Consider the following 18,255-nt stretch of genomic DNA (forward strand, 5'->3'; position numbering starts at 1 on the left):
GGGCTGTAATAGATTCTAGTCGTCTATATGGGGCTGTAATAGATTCTAGTCGTCTATATGGGGCTGTAATAGATTCTAGTCGTCTATATGGGGCTGTAATAGATTCTAGTCATTTATACGGGGCTATAACATGTAGGCCTATAACATGTAGAAATATCATTTGCAGAGCTGCCTTAATAGCATTAATCTAAACAAAGAGTTTCAGGCGGGAAACACGCGCTGCTCACGCCCGTTTGAAAATCCGGAAACGCACAGCCATTGGTCAGCTGAATACGTACACGTCTCACATTATCCAATCACACTTCAGTGCATTGTGGCCACCCCCTGAGCTCATGGTCGACTGGTCTATAAAAGCAGCCTGCAGCGTGAGTGTTTTATTCAGTATCTGACAGAGAAGACGTGTGACTGCAGTCATGGCTAGAACCAAACAAACCGCTCGTAAGTCAACTGGAGGCAAAGCGCCCAGGAAGCAGCTCGCTACTAAAGCCGCCCGCAAGAGCGCACCAGCCACCGGCGGCGTGAAGAAGCCTCACCGTTACAGGCCCGGTACCGTGGCGCTGAGAGAAATCCGCCGCTATCAGAAGTCCACCGAACTGCTGATTCGCAAGCTGCCTTTCCAGCGTCTGGTGAGGGAAATCGCTCAGGACTTCAAGACCGACCTGCGCTTCCAGAGCTCCGCCGTCATGGCCCTGCAGGAGGCCAGCGAGGCTTATTTGGTCGGTCTTTTTGAGGACACCAACCTGTGTGCCATCCACGCCAAGAGAGTCACCATCATGCCCAAAGACATTCAGCTGGCGCGCCGCATCCGCGGAGAACGCGCTTAAACTCCTGCCTACGTCACCCTCCCAAAGGCTCTTTTCAGAGCCAACCACATTTTCAAAACAAAGAGTCTCTTCCAACACTTATTTCATTATGTAAACTGCGAAGTAAAGTTTATTTTGTTGGATAACAGTAAAGCTAGAGCCTTAAATTATACAATCTGTCATAAAGAATTTAGATGAATAATGTAGCCCTATGACTTCTTTCTAAAAACAGTCGGTAAGAGTGTTGTTTCATTAACCGTATGCTTTACCTAAGATAGCTACAGAAATGGTCAGGTTTCACGTTTAGACAGATGTTTTCGCGTCATACTCAAGACAAGCTAGCGACAAGATTAAGTCTTTAAACGTATTAAAAATAAAGCGTCTAAAAGAAACTCAAATAAAATATCTACACGCTCAAAGAAACCTTTGAATAAGGGATTGCAATCCCACGATTGTGCAACATATATATAATATAAATGTATCAAAATAAATAAATACAACAGCGGAAAATGAACAAAGGAAACTGAATCCCGTGGGGGAGGGTCGCGTTCAAACAAGAGTCCGTGGATGGCGACACGTTCATTGGCTCTCTTTCCTCCCCGTCCCAGTCTGAACTAACCATTTGAAGCATTTAAAGGATTTAACAAAGACAACCAATTAGAGCACAGTCCACATTTTGCTTAGAATTTGCATAGACTCTTCGATAAATTCCCCTGCAGTGTACAACCAAATCAATCAGACCATTTTGTCTAGTCATCATGCCTGAGCCAGCGAAGTCCGCGCCCAAGAAGGGATCGAAGAAGGCCGTCACAAAGACCGCAGTAAAGGGAGGAAAGAAGCGTAGAAAGTCTAGGAAGGAGAGTTACGCAATCTACGTGTATAAAGTCCTAAAACAGGTTCACCCCGACACCGGTATTTCCTCCAAGGCCATGGGCATCATGAACTCTTTCGTCAACGACATCTTTGAGCGCATCGGCGGTGAAGCGTCTCGTCTCGCTCATTACAACAAGCGCTCCACCATCACATCCAGAGAGATCCAGACCGCCGTTCGTCTGCTGTTGCCCGGTGAGCTGGCTAAACACGCCGTGTCTGAGGGAACAAAGGCCGTGACTAAATACACGAGCTCCAAGTAAACTCCCGCTCGAACTTCTCAACACCACAAAGGCTCTTTTAAGAGCCACCCAGATAATCTGATAAAGAGCTCATTTGATTTGGAATCAGTTCGTATTTGAGTGTTTAAATATATTTTGACTTGTCTAAAGGACGTGACCACGTAAATGACAGCTTTGATCCAGAAGTCGCAGTGCTCTTCACGAATAGTCAGAGGAGCAGATAAGAGCCCGTTTGTGTAACTAAACTGTGTTATTGCGCCGTGTAAGATATCTTCCAGAAGTGTGACGTCAGTTCCTAACTCCGTTTTCATCAGAACGAAGATATTTATAGAAGTTTGGGACAACTTAAGGTTGAGTACGTGACCGCATTTTCATTTCTGCGGAGTGTCCTTTAACATCGGAACAGCGTAATATTGAGTTTGTTACAGGGAAACTCTCTGAACCATTATCAGTGTGAAAATGAAAAACGGCAGACGAAATTTAAAAGTAAAACTATAGTTTGTCTGTAGGGGGCAGTCTAGTTTAACTTGTTATAAAGCTAAATGTTGTTTGTGTGTGCTTTAACGACTGATCTCATTCAGGAAGGTTCCGTCTCTTTCATGAAATACGTTTTTGTCTGAGTTTGGACTGAATGTGGCATCGCATAAACCTCTAGAAGCTACCAAAGCTACATTTTCTCTCACATTATTTATAGCTGAATGTGTATTAATGCTACAGAGATATATTAACACTATAATCAGTATGTATGCAGTAAATGTCTAAATATCATGCATATGTGTATTTTATAACTAAGTAAATAAGGTAATTGCTCTGTATCTGTGAACTAACACACTGCGTTTCATTTCGAAGGCTGCGTCCTCTGGGCGTCGCTTGTCAGCCGCAGACGTCATCGAGGTTGTCTCATTTCAGTTAAAAATATAAGAGTTAACATTTATTTCTCGTGAGACGTAATCATTTTAGTGTCATTCACCTTGAGATCTAGGCTAACGGTTGCTTTTCTGAAAAAAAGCCTGAAATGGCTTTCAGCATCATCTGGACTCAAAAATGAGCTTTTCGTTGCTCAAAATGTTGTAGGGTATATTGTAATTGCAATACTGAATACATTTTGCATATTCGAGTGGCGCTGGAGTATCAGATCAGACTGATAAACGTTCAACAACTGGACTCCAAATCACAGAAATGCACTTTTCGATTTTTTAAAGACAGATTTTTTGATGTCAGAGTCAACAGCCGTGGTTAGCAAATGCATACCAACCAAGCCAACACACCTGTCATCCCCTTGAGGCTGTTTTTGGCATCTGTAGACATTTATAGACCACATTTTACATTACATTTAGACATTTAGCAGACGCTTTTATCCAAAGCGGCTTTCAAAGAGTTCGTAAAAGTCATAAAAGTGAAATAGTACATTAGGTACTAATACAAAGTTACTAGTTTCAACAAAAGCTAGACCACTACCTGTTGAGAGAAGAGACAGGGTTAGTGTACTTAAAAAAATCATTTGTCTGTCAAGTATTTACAGTAGTTTTTTTGAAGGTTGTGAGAGATGTGGTTGACCGGACCGCATTAGGAAGAATGTTCCACCAGGAAGGAGTTGTGAAGGATCATCATAACTTCTCCATCAAGTCCTCACCCTGTAATCTCTGCAACGTGTAACATAGCTTAAAACATTCAAAACAAATACACACTGCTTTTTTATATCAAAACAAACAATAGCAGGGAGAGGAAGAGAGAGAGAGATGATAAACTAAATTTAACTAAACTGTGCGGTCAAGAGGCAATAGGAAAGCACAAAACTATGTGCTTCCACACAAACCACGTGGGTTGTCACAATCCTTCCACAAGGTAAAAAAAGCATGACAAGTCAAGGCAGGATCATGACGAGCACAAAAAAAAGTGTTGAATCTAAAGTTTTGCATCTGAAGAAGAAACTCATACAAATGCATATGCAAAACGGTTAGTCGCAATTTATGTCCAAGCCTTTTCAGTGCAATTGTCAATGTGTGTCTCAAGTAAATACCGACAGCTGTTAGGAAACGTGACTCTTAGAGTTTATAGAGGTACTTAACAGAAATGCAATCAATTGACAAACCGTAATGTTGGCTACGACGTTGTTTGCCAAGATTAGATTGTTCAAAACCGTGCTTCCAATTTCATGAATCTCAGAAGAAGCAGAGTTGTATGGGTCAACATTAAATCTATTAGAGACCGCTATGTTGTTTGTTTGTTGTTACAGCAGCAGCAGCTTGTAGTTAGTCAATCTTTTGAAATAAGTTAAAAGGGTTTTAGAGATTTTGAATATCATTATTATTTCGTATTATTTTTAATACACAAGCATTTACAGAAATAATATTGCTATTGTCAAGACAATATTGGTACTGTAAACGGTTGTTTATCAAATATTTTACATTTGGCAGACGCTTTTATCCAAAGCGACTTACATAGCATTATCCTATACATTTTACATAGGTATCTGTAATCCCCTGGGATCCAACCCACAACCTTGCGTTGTTAACGCAATGCTCTAACCACTGAGCTACAGGAAATCAGGGAGAGGAACAAAATGGGTTCATTTTAATTCATTTGAACCAAAACCAAGTGGTTGTTACGTGTATAAGCACAAAACCATCACAAGCTGTCACAGGGAAAATTCCAAATATAGTCATCATTCGTATGCCCTACTCCCTTCGAAGGGCAGAACCCTTGGAGTTTAGACTTTGGAGTGAACAGAGCATTTACCAATATGTAGAGTTTGGAATTTACTTTAGTTTACATTCATGCATTTGGCAGACTCTTTTATCCGAAGCTGCTTACATTGCATTGTACTATACTTTTGTTTTGACTGTGCAATCCCCTGGGACGAACCATTGACCCTGGTATTGCTAGCGCCATGCTCTAACCACTGAGCCACAGGTTTTATTCGTTTTTTAAAATATGCTATATGATATATAAAAATACTAATATATATAAATCTTTTCTAAATATAAAATGTTTTGTTTATTAGCAAACAGTTAGGTTTTATGGTTATGTTATGCCATTAAAACAGCGATATCTGCTGACGGACACAATGCTGCGTTGTCACAGTAACGTGCCAGCTGAAGATAATGAGATGAGAGGAAATTACATTTCTTCCTTTCCCAAGTGCATGCCAAACGTCTACATAATGGCTCGTAAATGCCCTGTTTACTCCAAAGTCTAAACTCCAACGGTTCTGCCCTTCGAAGGAGTAGGGCATAGGAATGATGACTATATTTGGAAAGTTGCCCCGTGACGGTTCGGTACAAATACACATACCGTTACACTCCTAGTAAATACTGAAAATACGAACTAATTCAAATGAAATGTTGTTGTCCAGATATAAATCTACACGATGTCACCAAATTAGACTTGTACTGTGGCTTTACTAATGCTGTGGCAACATGGATGCAGATTTTCTCTTGTAAGAATTATCTGAGTATTGGCAGAACTGTCTGCAGTTCGCAGCAACATCACACGGCTGTTTGTGACAGTTTTCAGAAGAAGTAAACACAAAACTTATTGATTGAAGTCCGACTTAAATTTAATAATTAAAAAAATGTCCTGATACATTTTGATCAAGGAGCCCAACAAGAAAGCACAACATGTCTCAGCTTCAGAATGGTACTGTTATAGCCTGTACACGTGCCAAACAACGAGCGATAAGAAGACCCACTCGATACTCTTGCTATAGTGAGAGAAGTTAAGGTGTGTTTGATTGTTCACGGCATTTAAGTGATTATATAAACGGTGGATATAACGCTGGATTTAGAGATCGTTTGAAACTGATAGATGGCGCGGTCCCAGCGCTAAAAGATGCCGTACATGAATTGCATGAAACTAAGTCATATGTCTGTGTACAGCTGTATCTCTCTTTTATAAATTTGATCAAACGAAATACTCTTTGAAGAAACAACGTATGCAATACTACTGTATAGTTACTCAAGATTCATATGAGATTGGCAGAAAATGCGCGTGTTATCCCATCTTTAATGTACAATGGATGTATTACAAATACAGTAGCTGTCCATTGTAGTCACCTCTATTCATGAAAGGGGTGTATTTATTCATTCTAGCTAATGTTTCTATTCAACAATCAGTTAATATGTTAATCATTATAAATGGTTAATATATAATAAATCAACTGCAAATATGTTATATCATTTAACATATAACATATATCTATTATTAATAATAATTTTCTACATTGACTGATTCTAACATAAATATTAAAGCATGAGAGTTTTTTACTGAACCCAACAACAACTGTATTCATACTGTATCAATAAACAACATAACGTTGTTAGCATCTGGTGGTCTCTCTGCTGTTATCATAGAGATGTTCTTCAAGAAAAGCCAGAGTCCTCTGCCAGGAGTTCTCCTGAGCCCGACTGTGAGACACAGTCTCTCCTCCTCACACCACCATCACTACAATACAAATCAATGGCACCACTTACGGTAACATGTAATATGCAAAAATAAAATATCTACAGTATTTGTGAGAGTGTTGGGACTATATTTATATCCAGCCTAATGGACTTTATATGGTAACATCTACAATTTTATTTGTTAAAATTGTAAGGGTCTGAAAGAATTCAATTCATCTGACTAAATTGGGTTCTTTAGGAAACACGTGACCATGTTACATCATATTATCAGCTATCAGTCATAAACTTATTGTAGTTACATCATACACAGGAAAACAACACTTCTGGTGTGTTTGTATGTATTGGACTTTCACCTTTAGTATTTGCCTCCATTAACTTGAACTCACTGAATCGTGAATGTGGGCTGTAGGGCGGCTCGATCAAGTGACCCGCTCCAGGATATGAGAGAAGAGTTAGCAGATGACTGTTTCCACCCTTCTCCATCATCTTCTTTATCTGAGGAAACATTAGCTTGAGCTTAATAACATGATGTTCATTATGATAAAAAAAAGTAAAGCTAAATGTTGTTATTTAAAACTTTGGGTTCACTTTTTGACTCACATCTGCTGCAGATTCTGAAGATGGCCAGTTCTGATCATCCTCACCAACGATTAATAAAACGGGACATTTGATCTTGCCCATCTGGAAAAGACAAACCCAAATGCATGAATTCATGAATGTGGAAAATAGCTTTTTTGTCCTTCTACATACCTCAACTTTCTTGGTAGGGTCATCGGGGATTGGCAGCAACAAATTCCGCCAAATAAATCTCATCTTTTCATCGTATTGGGTTTTATCTGAGAATTATTGGGATAGACATCTGCCAACGAGCCATCGAGCGGCATGATGTGATTTCCATTCACACAAACCACACACTTGGGCTGTAATGTTGGCTTTAGAGAAAAGATAGCATTAAAACACATCGCAACACTGGATCTGGGCTTTTTATTTGTTGCATGAATGTTTACTGTTTCTATGATGACTGTGTACCTGTAAGATCTCGGAGTATGCAGCCATTGCCAGTGAGACAGAGACACCAAATGACATCCCCATCACAGCCACTTTGTCACGACAAACTTTGGGTTGTTTTTTAAGAAACGCAAAGGCAGTCTGTGTTAAAAAAAAGATTTTAAGCGACAGTTCCCTGCTAAAAAAATATAATCACAATTATGTTACCAGGATTGAGATCACTCATTGCCTTTGGATGAAAAAACATGTATTAAGTGAATTAAAGAATAACTAAATAAAAAAGATAAAATAAATAAAAAAGAAGGAATGCATACGTTTAAATAATTAAAATACAAATAATAAATAAAAATCAGTTGCATTGAAGAAGATCAAATGTGCTGTGCACTGCCACAACCTTGGCTTTATAACACAAGAAGAAAACAGACAATTCTTGTGAATCATTGTACGTTGGTTGTTTTGAAATTGAAAATCAATAATGATTAAATGCAAAACCATATTGCTCATCCTCCACTGATGGCATGAAAATGAGCAGAATAGACATTCTGCTACAAATGAATGATACAGCCGTATACCTCGAAGTAAGTGTTGTCCATATGCTCAAGTGTTCCCGAAGCATTCAGGATCCCAATGTATTCAAGCGCCAGTGAAACATAGCCATGTGATGCCAAGAGAGCTGAATGATGCTCAGCACGGCCGCCCTGCCCTCCACACAAGTCAAGCACAGCCGGAAAAGGTCCAGAGCCTAAATTAAACAAACCACAAATGAAAAAAGAGTCCCTCAAGCATATACTGTATAAATATAGATTGAAATGATTTATCTTCGTCTAAATGGACAAGGTATTATTCCTTAAATCAACCGCCTAAAACTAATAACACAGTCATCCTAAAAATCCTGTTTAGCAGCCATTGAAGTAAATCTTGATCTGTCAAGCGGCAATCCACACCTGGAGGAATAAAGAGCGTCCCTTTTATTTTCCCCTCCGTCACTTCAACTCTGTGAACTCCAGAGGTCAAATAAGATCGCTCCACAGAAGCTGATGTGAGCGGAGTGTGATGCTTAAAGCCCTTGGCCAGATGTCCTTCATACACAGAAATGACCAGCTTAACTGGTGTTTGGACATTGTTCTTCTGAAATCTGTGTGAATCAGAAACAGAGAGGAGATTAAGGCTGTATGTTCAAAGCATTTTCAGACCTTACAGAAATGGACTGTCAGAGACAGAAATTTTAACTTCTGCGTTGTTTTTAAAAATGTGGCACTTCTATTTCAGACAAATTAAAATAGCTGGCCAAAAGAAGTAAAATGCTTTGGTAGACACACAGCTTTAAGGTAACACTATTTCTTTAAATCCCAGGACAGGTTTTTACCTGCGACCCGGTTTAGTTTCAGGAACTGGCCTCATACTCCAAAGAAGACCCATAGATTCAACTCCCTCAAAAGTCCCACCATGACTTTCATCTCTGGAAACTGTACAATGTTTTGGAATTTAACGAATGCATCAAAAGGATATCATTACGATGAGGATTTGTATTTTATATTTATTTTATTATATTTTATTATACATTTATAATAGTCATTGTAAGTCAAAAATGAATTGTTTGGGTACCTTTAACCATTCCTGAGGAATCACTGATGTAATGACCAAACGCTTCCCATTCGACCCCGTCATCAGATTGGATCAACCCACGAAGAGTAACTGTACAGTTAGCAGGCAACTGTTTAACTTCCACATTGATTTTGTCATCAAATAAACAGCTTGAAGGATAAACAGAAAGTAAAGGAGTCTGTTTTCTTTCTGCCATTATGTTCCTCTGAAGAGTAGTCTAAAGTTGTGTTACGATGAAAACCTCACCTTGTCGAAGCCTTTATATGACGTTTCACCTGCTCCGTGAGGAACTGGGTCAGAGTGATTTTCCTTATTTGGATGTTGTGTTCATAGACAAACATTAAGCCAATAAAAACATGAAAGGACATTGAAACTCATGATAACTGATGACATACAGTATATGACAAAATACTACAGGGCCGCGTTTCCGAAACCATATTGCTACGTTGTTCTAAAGTTATATCTTAAGCTGTTTCCCGAAACGTTCTTTGTTAAGTGTTGTACGTTCAGAGGGTTGGTCTGAAGCGCTCTTAGCTATCACGGTTAAGAGTTCAACCCGCTATAAGGCCACTGTGAAAAAAATGCTACTCTACATCGCAGTCTATTCAAATAATAATATTTCAGGGCCACACACACTACATGTTACAGAAGAAAGGGGTTGTTATTTCAAGGGGTTGGGGGTAATACTGGGGCAGGATCTGTTTTGCCCAACTGCCAGTGGCCTGTATCACGAAGCCGGTTTCGGCACGTCTGTGTTTAGTTTGAACATATTCTGAGTTTTCGGGCACAAGAAGGTGGATTGGATTTGAGCGGGTTTCGTCGCCACGGTAACTAAGGCTACACGGCTAACTTGCTCCGGAGCAGGTTTTATTCTGGGTTAGAGAGCGCAAACCAAAACTGGACCGATCCGTTCTGAGAAAAGTGACGTATATCTGACGCAGTGAAGCAACTGCCCATGTACAGTATATATCGCTCCAAATAAAAAAAATTAAAAAGGGGATAAATCTGGAAAATCTTTTGCTGCCAAGTGTTTATTTGTATTGTTTATTTACATTTATTGATTATAATTCAAAACACAGTCACACAATTGTAATACGAGTTGATAATTAATATTAAACATAGCATTTAAATGAACGTAACGATATTCAACAAACTTCAATATATAAAGCATTTTAAAGTAATGAAGCATACATATTATCTTTTGATCTTATTGTAAACCTATATAAAAAACAGCTGAACCTCATCTAGACCTGGTTGGGTTCGTCTGGTTTTGTCAACTCAAAACTACCTTCTTGATAAAGGCCACAGGATTATACTCTCTTCAAACTCATGCACTGATGCACATGTAGTCAAAAACAACTGGTTTGAGGCATGCACTCAAGCAACACTGTATATTTCTTAATATTAACATACTGTAACATGCTCATTTGAGCCTTTTTACGTCCATGAGGACTGTTGTTAAAATGTGTAACAAGGTTTCTCTGTTACGGTGCATGTATGTTCTGGTTTGTGTCGTGTTGATCCTCCTGTGTCTGCTTAACAGGTCTAGCAGTGCCCTAACACCCTAACAAGTGTCCTATACATCATGACGTCTCACACTCATCACTAGAGCACCTATGGGGAAGTGAGAACATAAGAATCTGACACGGTATCTGACAGGAACATTCCCTGCTGTCAGGATATGTTTCCCCCATGGGCAAACTTTAGCATTGAACGGCTCTACATTCAAACTGGCTTCACCCCACAGGCCCAGTGGAGTAGTGGTTAGTGCATTGGGTTTACTGTATACAGTATGTGAGGCGGTCACATGTTGCGTTTCTTCATTTAATCTTCTAAATATAGGACACCAACAATATACCATTTATTTAATATTTTAATAAAAAATCAAGCAAAGCATAAACGATTGTCAGGCAAACCTTTTAGCTTCAATAAATATCTCCCAAAATAATAAACAGTGTAACACAACAAGAGGATAAAAATTTCGACAATCTTTAGACAGCCGATACAATGTGCATACTTAAAAGAGACGATTATAAGCTAAAGTGATACTTTAGAATAAGAGTTTAAAATATTCATATATTATTTGAGGTGGGGATGTTTTAGAGAACAGAACAGACTCATGGTGCTCCTCCAGCGAATATGAGCTCCAGAGCAGCTTGGATGTCTCCACCCGTGGCCTGCAGGGCTCTCAGGATGAGCTCCTCATCACGGATGCCCATGTCCCGCAACTGTTGGAGCTGCGACTGCCACTGGTTCTACAAACAGATGTTTATATAGTGAAGATTCTATTGTTCAAATCATGTTACTTTAATAAACAGCAAATCGATCAATAGATCCAGGTATTTTTCAACAATATTGAATGCCTTCAAAAACTTCACAAAGACAGAAATATGTACGAAAGATACATGCCAGCGATTTTTAGAAGAAAGAATGTGGCCTAGCAATACAGCTCTGTCAATTCTGCAACATTGACTACCCTAGTCATTGCCCTATATGGTAGTAGTATGGAATAGAAGCTCATAGATAAACATTAAGCCCATAAACACAAACGGTTATTGAAACGGAGTGTGATAACAAGTGTGATAAGAAACTGAGAACTGATAACAAATGACTTATATTGATAGTTGATCCAAACTCAAAGTGGTTCAACTAACGCACGTTGATTCATGTAAGCCACTGCTATATGAAAGGTTTGTAGGTTCACCTCGTCGTTTTACAATAAAAGTCTTTCTTTCATTATTCTATGCTTATTTGACAGGAACGGTAAGAAGTAAAGAAGAGGAAATATTTTTTTGCAGTTCTCTTTATTCTCGAAGCAAAAATGAACTTGTAGCCTACAATTCCTGGTGTATTGAATAAAACAAAGATAAATTAAAGATAAACACTGGCAGCTCACAGCAGTTCTTTGTTTACCATTCATAAACATGTCAGTAAAATAAGATTATTGGAAAGGTTTAGAAGTGTATTTAAAATAACATAGTCCAAACTTTGCTGATAGTAAACAGAGTAACGCGCGATGGGCATAACACTACCGCTCAATGGGCAAGTCCAAAGATAATAGATATTACCAAGATGCGCCACTGCCATTACAATACATGGGGAGAAATGCAACGCTCAATGTGGCTTCTTAAAGCAGAGACCTTTTGCTTATGGTTCCCCATGTGGTTGATAAGCGCAATTGTCTGTTATCAGTGTCGTAAATACTGTCGCTGTATAAGCTTCCCCGTGGGCAGCGCAATACACGCTATTACATCATGTCAAACTGTGCATGTACTTAAGCACTCTTTTAGCTCCCCGGGGTATACTGCTGGGCTATACTAATAGCTTAAACTAGATTCTGAGGGAGCAGCTAACGTGCTCACGCTAGCTACATAGCACATTTCCAGTCACCAAATGGACGTGAATGTGTTTTGTTGAAATTCAACAGCCACTGGACTGGAATGGACAAAATACATGCTGATCATGTTGATAAAAAATTGCAAATCCTGTATTCACCTGTAAGCTGGATATGCTGGACACCTGTAGTGCCTGCTGTAGGGCCTGGTTAAACAGATCATTGGTTATGGGGGTCCCTGCAGGGATCGGGGACACACCTGAAGAGGGACCCTAATAACATGATTTGTTACAGTAGTGTCAGTCAATCACATACAGTGTAAAGGTTAACAGATACATGTACCTGGTTTCCTGTAGTCGGTGTGGCAGCACTGCTCTCGGGGGTGCTGGCAAGGGCCAAAGCTGTGGCCAGTTCACTTTGAGTGATGGGTCTGGGGCCCGCGGCTCCATTATAACCAAGAGAGGCTGGTCTCATGCCTGCTAAACCACTAGCAAGATTGGACGGTCCACCCCGATGTCCCTACAGACGGTTTAAGAAACAAGTGTTGTGAATGTTTATTAACGGAAAATGGAAATGAAGTGTAAACTACAAATCAAGTTACAAACCGAGTGGAATTCTTCCTCATCATCAGACGTTCCTTCGAAGAGAAAACCACCTGTGAAAAAACCCAACAAAAATGTGTTAAATTAAATAAAAATATACCGGCATAAACGTGTCTATGAAGTCTATGAAATGGTCACAATTTCTCATTTTGAGGTTGGGAACATCAAAGGTTGAAAGGAACAGTTCCTCCAAAATGAAAGTTCTGTTTTGATTTACTCACCCCAAATCTGTATTCATCACTGAAGGTATTTTCAGAATGTTTTTCTGCCATTGTCATTTTTACTACTATGGTAGTCAATGGTGGCCAAGAACTGTTTGGTTACAAGCATTCTTCCAAATATCTTTCTCTGTGTTCATCACAACAAAGACATGAACACTTGAGGGTGAGTAAATGAACATTTTTCATTGAATGGTCCAAGACTGAATGGTCCCTTCACTGTGATTTGAATCTCTGACAAGACCTTTTTAAAGATATCAAGGTTATACTTTCACAGTTTGTTCATTACATCAAGTTGACAGGAGATTACTTTAGATGGGTTTTCACAGACCGGGTCACAAATGTTCTCAGAAAAACTAAACACCAATTAGAAATGTTGCCACAGCAATACAATGAAGGTTTAATTTAAGGCGCTAAAATAAAAAATAGAACACGAAACCTAAAAAAAATTTAATAAACTAAATCTGAAAAATGGTATATATATAAAACGAATAAATAAGCACATAACAAAACATGTCCCTAAAATAAACATGAGAAACAAAAAATGTATCAATAAAAGTGAATTTAAAATGGTAACTGTAATATAATGCAAAATGTATAACAGCTGTGGGTTGAAATAACTTAAGTAATAACGATTCGATAAATCCTGATAAACCTTTAGCTGTGTTTCACTGGGGACCCACCTGGCATGTCACTATAAGAGCTAGAAGACACGTTTCTGGAGGAGTTGGCACTCTGCTGGGGTGGCACACTGCCAGCCACTGAGTGTAGCACCAGGATGATGGCATTGACCAGTGCAGGATGGGAACTGACCAACCTGGATGGACAATTATCAGTTTACATTTTTCAATTCAACATGCAGAATATAATTAGAGGGGTTTAAAGCGATAGCTCATTTAAAAGTAAAAATCAATTACCCTCATGTGTTTCCAAGCCTATATGACTTTCTTTCTTTCTTTTGCGGAACACAAAAGATGACATTTGAAGAATGTTGATAACCAAACAATGTTGGCGTCCAATGACTTTCACTGTATGGATACAAAATCACCGACACATTTCTGAAAATATCTTCTTTTGTGTTTCACTGAAGAAAGAGTCATTTACAGGTTTTGAATGACATGGGGGTGAATGAATGATGACATCGCATTTGTGTGAACTTTCCTTTTAAACGTGACATTGATGGGGTCACTCACGTGTCAAGCATGTTTGGGTCTGTAAATTGTAAGAAGAGGTCTTTGTCTTGAAGCACCCCTAAAATGTTGGACAGCAAACTTAAGTTAGGTATGGGTCAAAGACGTTAAGATGTTCCCTTCAAAATATATTTACAAAAGTGATTTTATGTGTATAGAAAACACATTAAATGCAAGAAAAATGTCTATTTTATGGTTTCATCTGACTAACAACATGCTTATTCTGACTTGTACATATTCAAATATATAAAAGAATAAGGGAGCATATTACATTTTATTGTGCAAAAATGGACAAATGGGCAAAAATCCAGTTAAATTAAACAGAAAACGTATTCATTCTTTTAACAACTACCATTATTAGCATATTAGTATATGTTTTTATGCTTAAACCCTTTTTCATCTTTTTCGCCCGTACATTTTGACTAACCTAGAGCCACTGGATCTCTACTCAGGCCAGGTGTCGCAGCTATGATTTGATCCAGAGATTCCTTGTTGTTCAGCATCTTGAACACCTGGAATCGATAAAAAAAGCTTCTCAAGGCTAGTGTTCTGTTGAATGTGTCGGCTTCTCATTGGCTGGTCCAGTTGCTATAGTCAACCTACCGAGTCTCTGTAAGCAGTGCTGGAGTGAAGGGCTGCCTGTAAAACACGAAATTCCCTCGCGGCAGCAACCTTGTCCACCGGCTCTAGAACATGGTGCAATACAGATATAAGTGTTTCTGTTGCCGGGAAGATTGATTTAAAGGAACAGCTCACTCTAAAATAATGATTGTTTTTCTCATTTTATATGATTTTCTTTCTTCTGTGTAATACAAAAGGAGATGTTGCAATTGAATGTTTGTATACTATTAAAGTGAATAGTGACTGAGGCTGTAAGTCAAAATGACATACCATTCTGTACTCTATATAACTTCAGCATGCTTAGTTCATCCTAAGATCTTCATTGGTGTTCCACAGAAGAAAAGTCATAAGAAATGACACGAGGGATGAGTAAATGACAGCAGAATTTACACTATTGGGTGAATTCCTTTTTTATTTTTAAATATCCATGACAGTAAATCTCAGAAAAGGCATAACACTCACCAGGTTGGATCTCGGGCTCTGGCCATGACTTTCTCATGATGTGCACAGTAGATCCAGACTGAATCCCATACGAGTCTAAAGTTGAGTCGTCTTTCAACTTTCTTCCACAATACACCAATTCTGTGGTACATAAAGATTTGTTTTGAAACTTTAGATGGACTGGACGTCCGAAAATTGAAAGCAAAATGTCAATGTTTACCCAAAGAAAATGGTTTTATCATATAAAAATGTCGTAACCATATTTTTGGCATTTGTATGACCATCATTTTAAATATCATGGTTAAAGGAATACTCCACCCAAAAATAAAAAATCTGTCACGAATTGTTCCTTTTCATTTCTTTGTTCTGATGAACACAAAGAAAGATATTTAGAAGAATGTTAGAAACTGAGATTTCTGTCAAAGTCAAAGAACGGCTTGTTGTCCTCAATTCTTAAAATATCTTATTTTGAGTTTTACAGAACAAAGAAAAATATTCAATATTTGTTTTCTACAATGTCAACAAAGACTTTACAACAAAGTCAATAGTGTTCCAGAAATCTCAGTTGCTTACTTCAAATATCTTCCTTTTAAAAAAATACATGCTTTGAACAATCTGAGGGCGAGTAATTCATGATAAAAACATTGTCTATCCCTTTAATTGTGGGACCAAATGAAATTTGGGGTCAGTAAAGTCGAGCTTACTATAAACGTGTATGACATATCGCTTATTGCTCCCTGAATTCTTTGTAAGTCGCTTTGGATAAAAGCGTCTGTTAATGACTAAATGTAAATAAATAAAACCAAAGAATTATGGTTAATGTACATAACCTAAAGACTCCAAAGTGGACGTAAATCAAATATTTGTATGTTCGCAATGATATAATGTATCCCTTAATCTTTACTAAATATTATCGTAGTGAAAACCTATTTTAAATGTGTTATGTGTACATTAATACCATTTATTTGATTTATTAAACCAATTAAATTGTGTTTAATTTGATGACCACGATAACACATAAACCACAGTAGGCCTATACGTCACCCGAATACATATACAATGTAATAATAACTAAATGTTTAGGTCCAAAAGCTGCACGTCACACCTAAAATGACGTATGCTTTTTTTTAAACCAATCGGGTTTCGTCATACGGACTGATAGGACGCTATCGTTTATTTGACCTCCGTGGAAGACATGCAGCGCATTAAATGAATGAAGTACCTATGAGGTCAGGATCTGGTATATCATCGGGGATTTGTGCAGAAACGAGCTGTTTGAGGGTATAGACCCGATACCCTCCGGGAGGAACATCTCCAGGTTCAGTCTCTGGAAACTGCAGGACTGACTTTGGCACTGACGGTTGATCCAGCAGCTTGAACGACAGACGCCACTCACAACCCGCCATTGATCCACTGCACGATTGACACTGTCACGTAGACACGCACAGACGAGACGAATATATCTGCCCAGTTTGCAAACGCGATGAAACGAGCGGCTGTTTTCATCCGAACGCGATGACGTCACGCCGATGGGGCTTGTGGGAAGCGTAGTTTCGTATTTACATGATGTAGTACCTTCTTTTGAACGTAGAGGGGCAGTGTTGTTATGAAACCGAGCAATCACGCTTTTAAATCGAGTGTTTTCAGATCACTTTTTGTTATTTTAAATAAAAATATAAGTTTTGTTTGACTGCCACAGGTTATACTGATTCTAACCTGAAAACTATTTCAAAATGGACCCTTTTTACTCGTTTTCTAATGCTTTCCTGCAGCCTCAGTGGTTAAACCACGGTGCTAGCATGCAAAGGTCATGAGTTCAATCCCAGGGATAACACATACTGTGAAAAATAACACATGTGTAGAAAAATGCAAGGTCTGGATAAAGCGTCTGCCAAATGTTTAAATGTATTTTGAAATGTGCTTACATTTTAAGGTCATTTGACTTACTATTTTACATTTTTACATTACTTAATTTAACAGCTTATATTAACGCATTACAGAAATTTAAATAGTAAATTTTTTTAAATAGTAAGTAGGTGAAATGAAATGCAAAGCAGAAAAAATAAATATTTTTATAATATAATGTGTATTTTAGAATTATCATGTAGTTTTGATACCGAAATAAAGTTTTGTGTAAAATAATATGGAAAACAAATAACTTGATTTGACAATTTTCCTGGCCCCACCTTCCAGAATATCACAATTTATTATGTAAATGTTGTATGTGTATGAAGTCTGCTTTCCCAATTTCCAGACAGAAATGCTTTCTTATTGCAACACACCATGCTTGAGTTGGATTTTGGTTGTAATCTGATTTTTACCTAAATTTCCTTTCAACTCAACCCATCTTGACCAAGTCAACAGCTGGTAGTAGAGCTCACCCATCAACCAATGAGCTTTGACCTTTAACGAGCGTCAAGAACCTGGTTCCAGCTAAATCCTTCATTAGTACATTAACATCCCAATGCTTGCATGCTTTGTTGTAATAAAATAGCTAATTCTTAACCGTAATCCCTCAGTTCTCATTAAAGGTTGGGATTTTGGTGAGGTAGAACTGTATTTGTGCTGTCACGCAGTTATGCGCTGTGACAGATGGTCTCTTGGCTGGATACACCTATCAGAGAGCGCCAGTCTCCGCAGAGCTCTCCCACTCCGTATAACATGGCTGAAGGCGCCTGAGGGAACCAGGGCACAACAGTTATGACCGAGATGGAAGAAAAGTGCAAAAAGACATCCTGTTCAGCCAAGATTGAAAATCTGTCTTGTGTAGAAAAAGCAGTTGCTATTTCCACACAACTCAACAGAGGCACATTAGTGCTGAAAAAAATATTTGTCTGAAAATAATGTGTAACCACTGAGATTTGGGGATGCAGAGGTGTTAAATATGTTCTTATTGTTCAGGGGATCAGGGACCCTTT

At 38.5% G+C, this 18,255-nt stretch overlaps 4 protein-coding genes across 4 annotated transcripts; 2 read left to right on the forward strand and 2 right to left on the reverse strand.

The window, feature by feature from the left end:
* Positions 1–413: 413 nt before the first annotated feature.
* LOC306890508 (histone H3.2) lies at positions 414–824 on the forward strand (the record flags this gene model as incomplete). The annotated part of the gene is made up of 1 exon (XM_079450300.1): positions 414–824. The coding sequence occupies one exon, from the start codon at positions 414–416 to the stop codon at positions 822–824; it is 411 nt and encodes a 136-aa protein (XP_079306426.1).
* Positions 825–1,561: 737 nt separating this feature from the next.
* LOC306890068 (histone H2B-like) lies at positions 1,562–1,936 on the forward strand (the record flags this gene model as incomplete). The annotated part of the gene is made up of 1 exon (XM_079449555.1): positions 1,562–1,936. One exon carries the CDS (start codon positions 1,562–1,564, stop codon positions 1,934–1,936), a length of 375 nt encoding a protein of 124 aa, XP_079305681.1.
* A 3,528-nt stretch (positions 1,937–5,464) lies between these two features.
* acot19 (acyl-CoA thioesterase 19) lies at positions 5,465–9,182 on the reverse strand. The gene is given in 11 exon segments (XM_079450094.1): positions 5,465–6,344; positions 6,348–6,358; positions 6,672–6,813; positions 6,919–6,999; positions 7,069–7,152; positions 7,155–7,238; positions 7,348–7,467; positions 7,899–8,068; positions 8,271–8,461; positions 8,693–8,792; positions 8,932–9,182. Coding segments are annotated over 11 exon segments (1,290 nt in total). The 5' UTR covers positions 9,128–9,182; the 3' UTR covers positions 5,465–6,233.
* A 768-nt stretch (positions 9,183–9,950) lies between these two features.
* ubl7a (ubiquitin-like 7a (bone marrow stromal cell-derived)) lies at positions 9,951–16,851 on the reverse strand. Its single transcript, XM_079450095.1, has 10 exons — positions 16,560–16,851; positions 15,359–15,478; positions 14,879–14,961; positions 14,703–14,787; positions 14,279–14,336; positions 13,769–13,902; positions 12,871–12,920; positions 12,608–12,784; positions 12,427–12,537; positions 9,951–11,186 (listed from the first exon to the last, which is right to left on the reverse strand). Exons 1-10 carry the CDS (start codon positions 16,741–16,743, stop codon positions 11,049–11,051), a joined length of 1,140 nt encoding a protein of 379 aa, XP_079306221.1. The 5' UTR covers positions 16,744–16,851; the 3' UTR covers positions 9,951–11,048.
* Positions 16,852–18,255: the final 1,404 nt, after the last annotated feature.

The sequence above is a fragment of the Barbatula barbatula genome (genome assembly GCF_947034865.1).
Source record: "Barbatula barbatula genome assembly, chromosome: 25".
In the NCBI taxonomy this organism is placed as follows: Eukaryota; Metazoa; Chordata; class Actinopteri; order Cypriniformes; family Nemacheilidae; genus Barbatula; species Barbatula barbatula.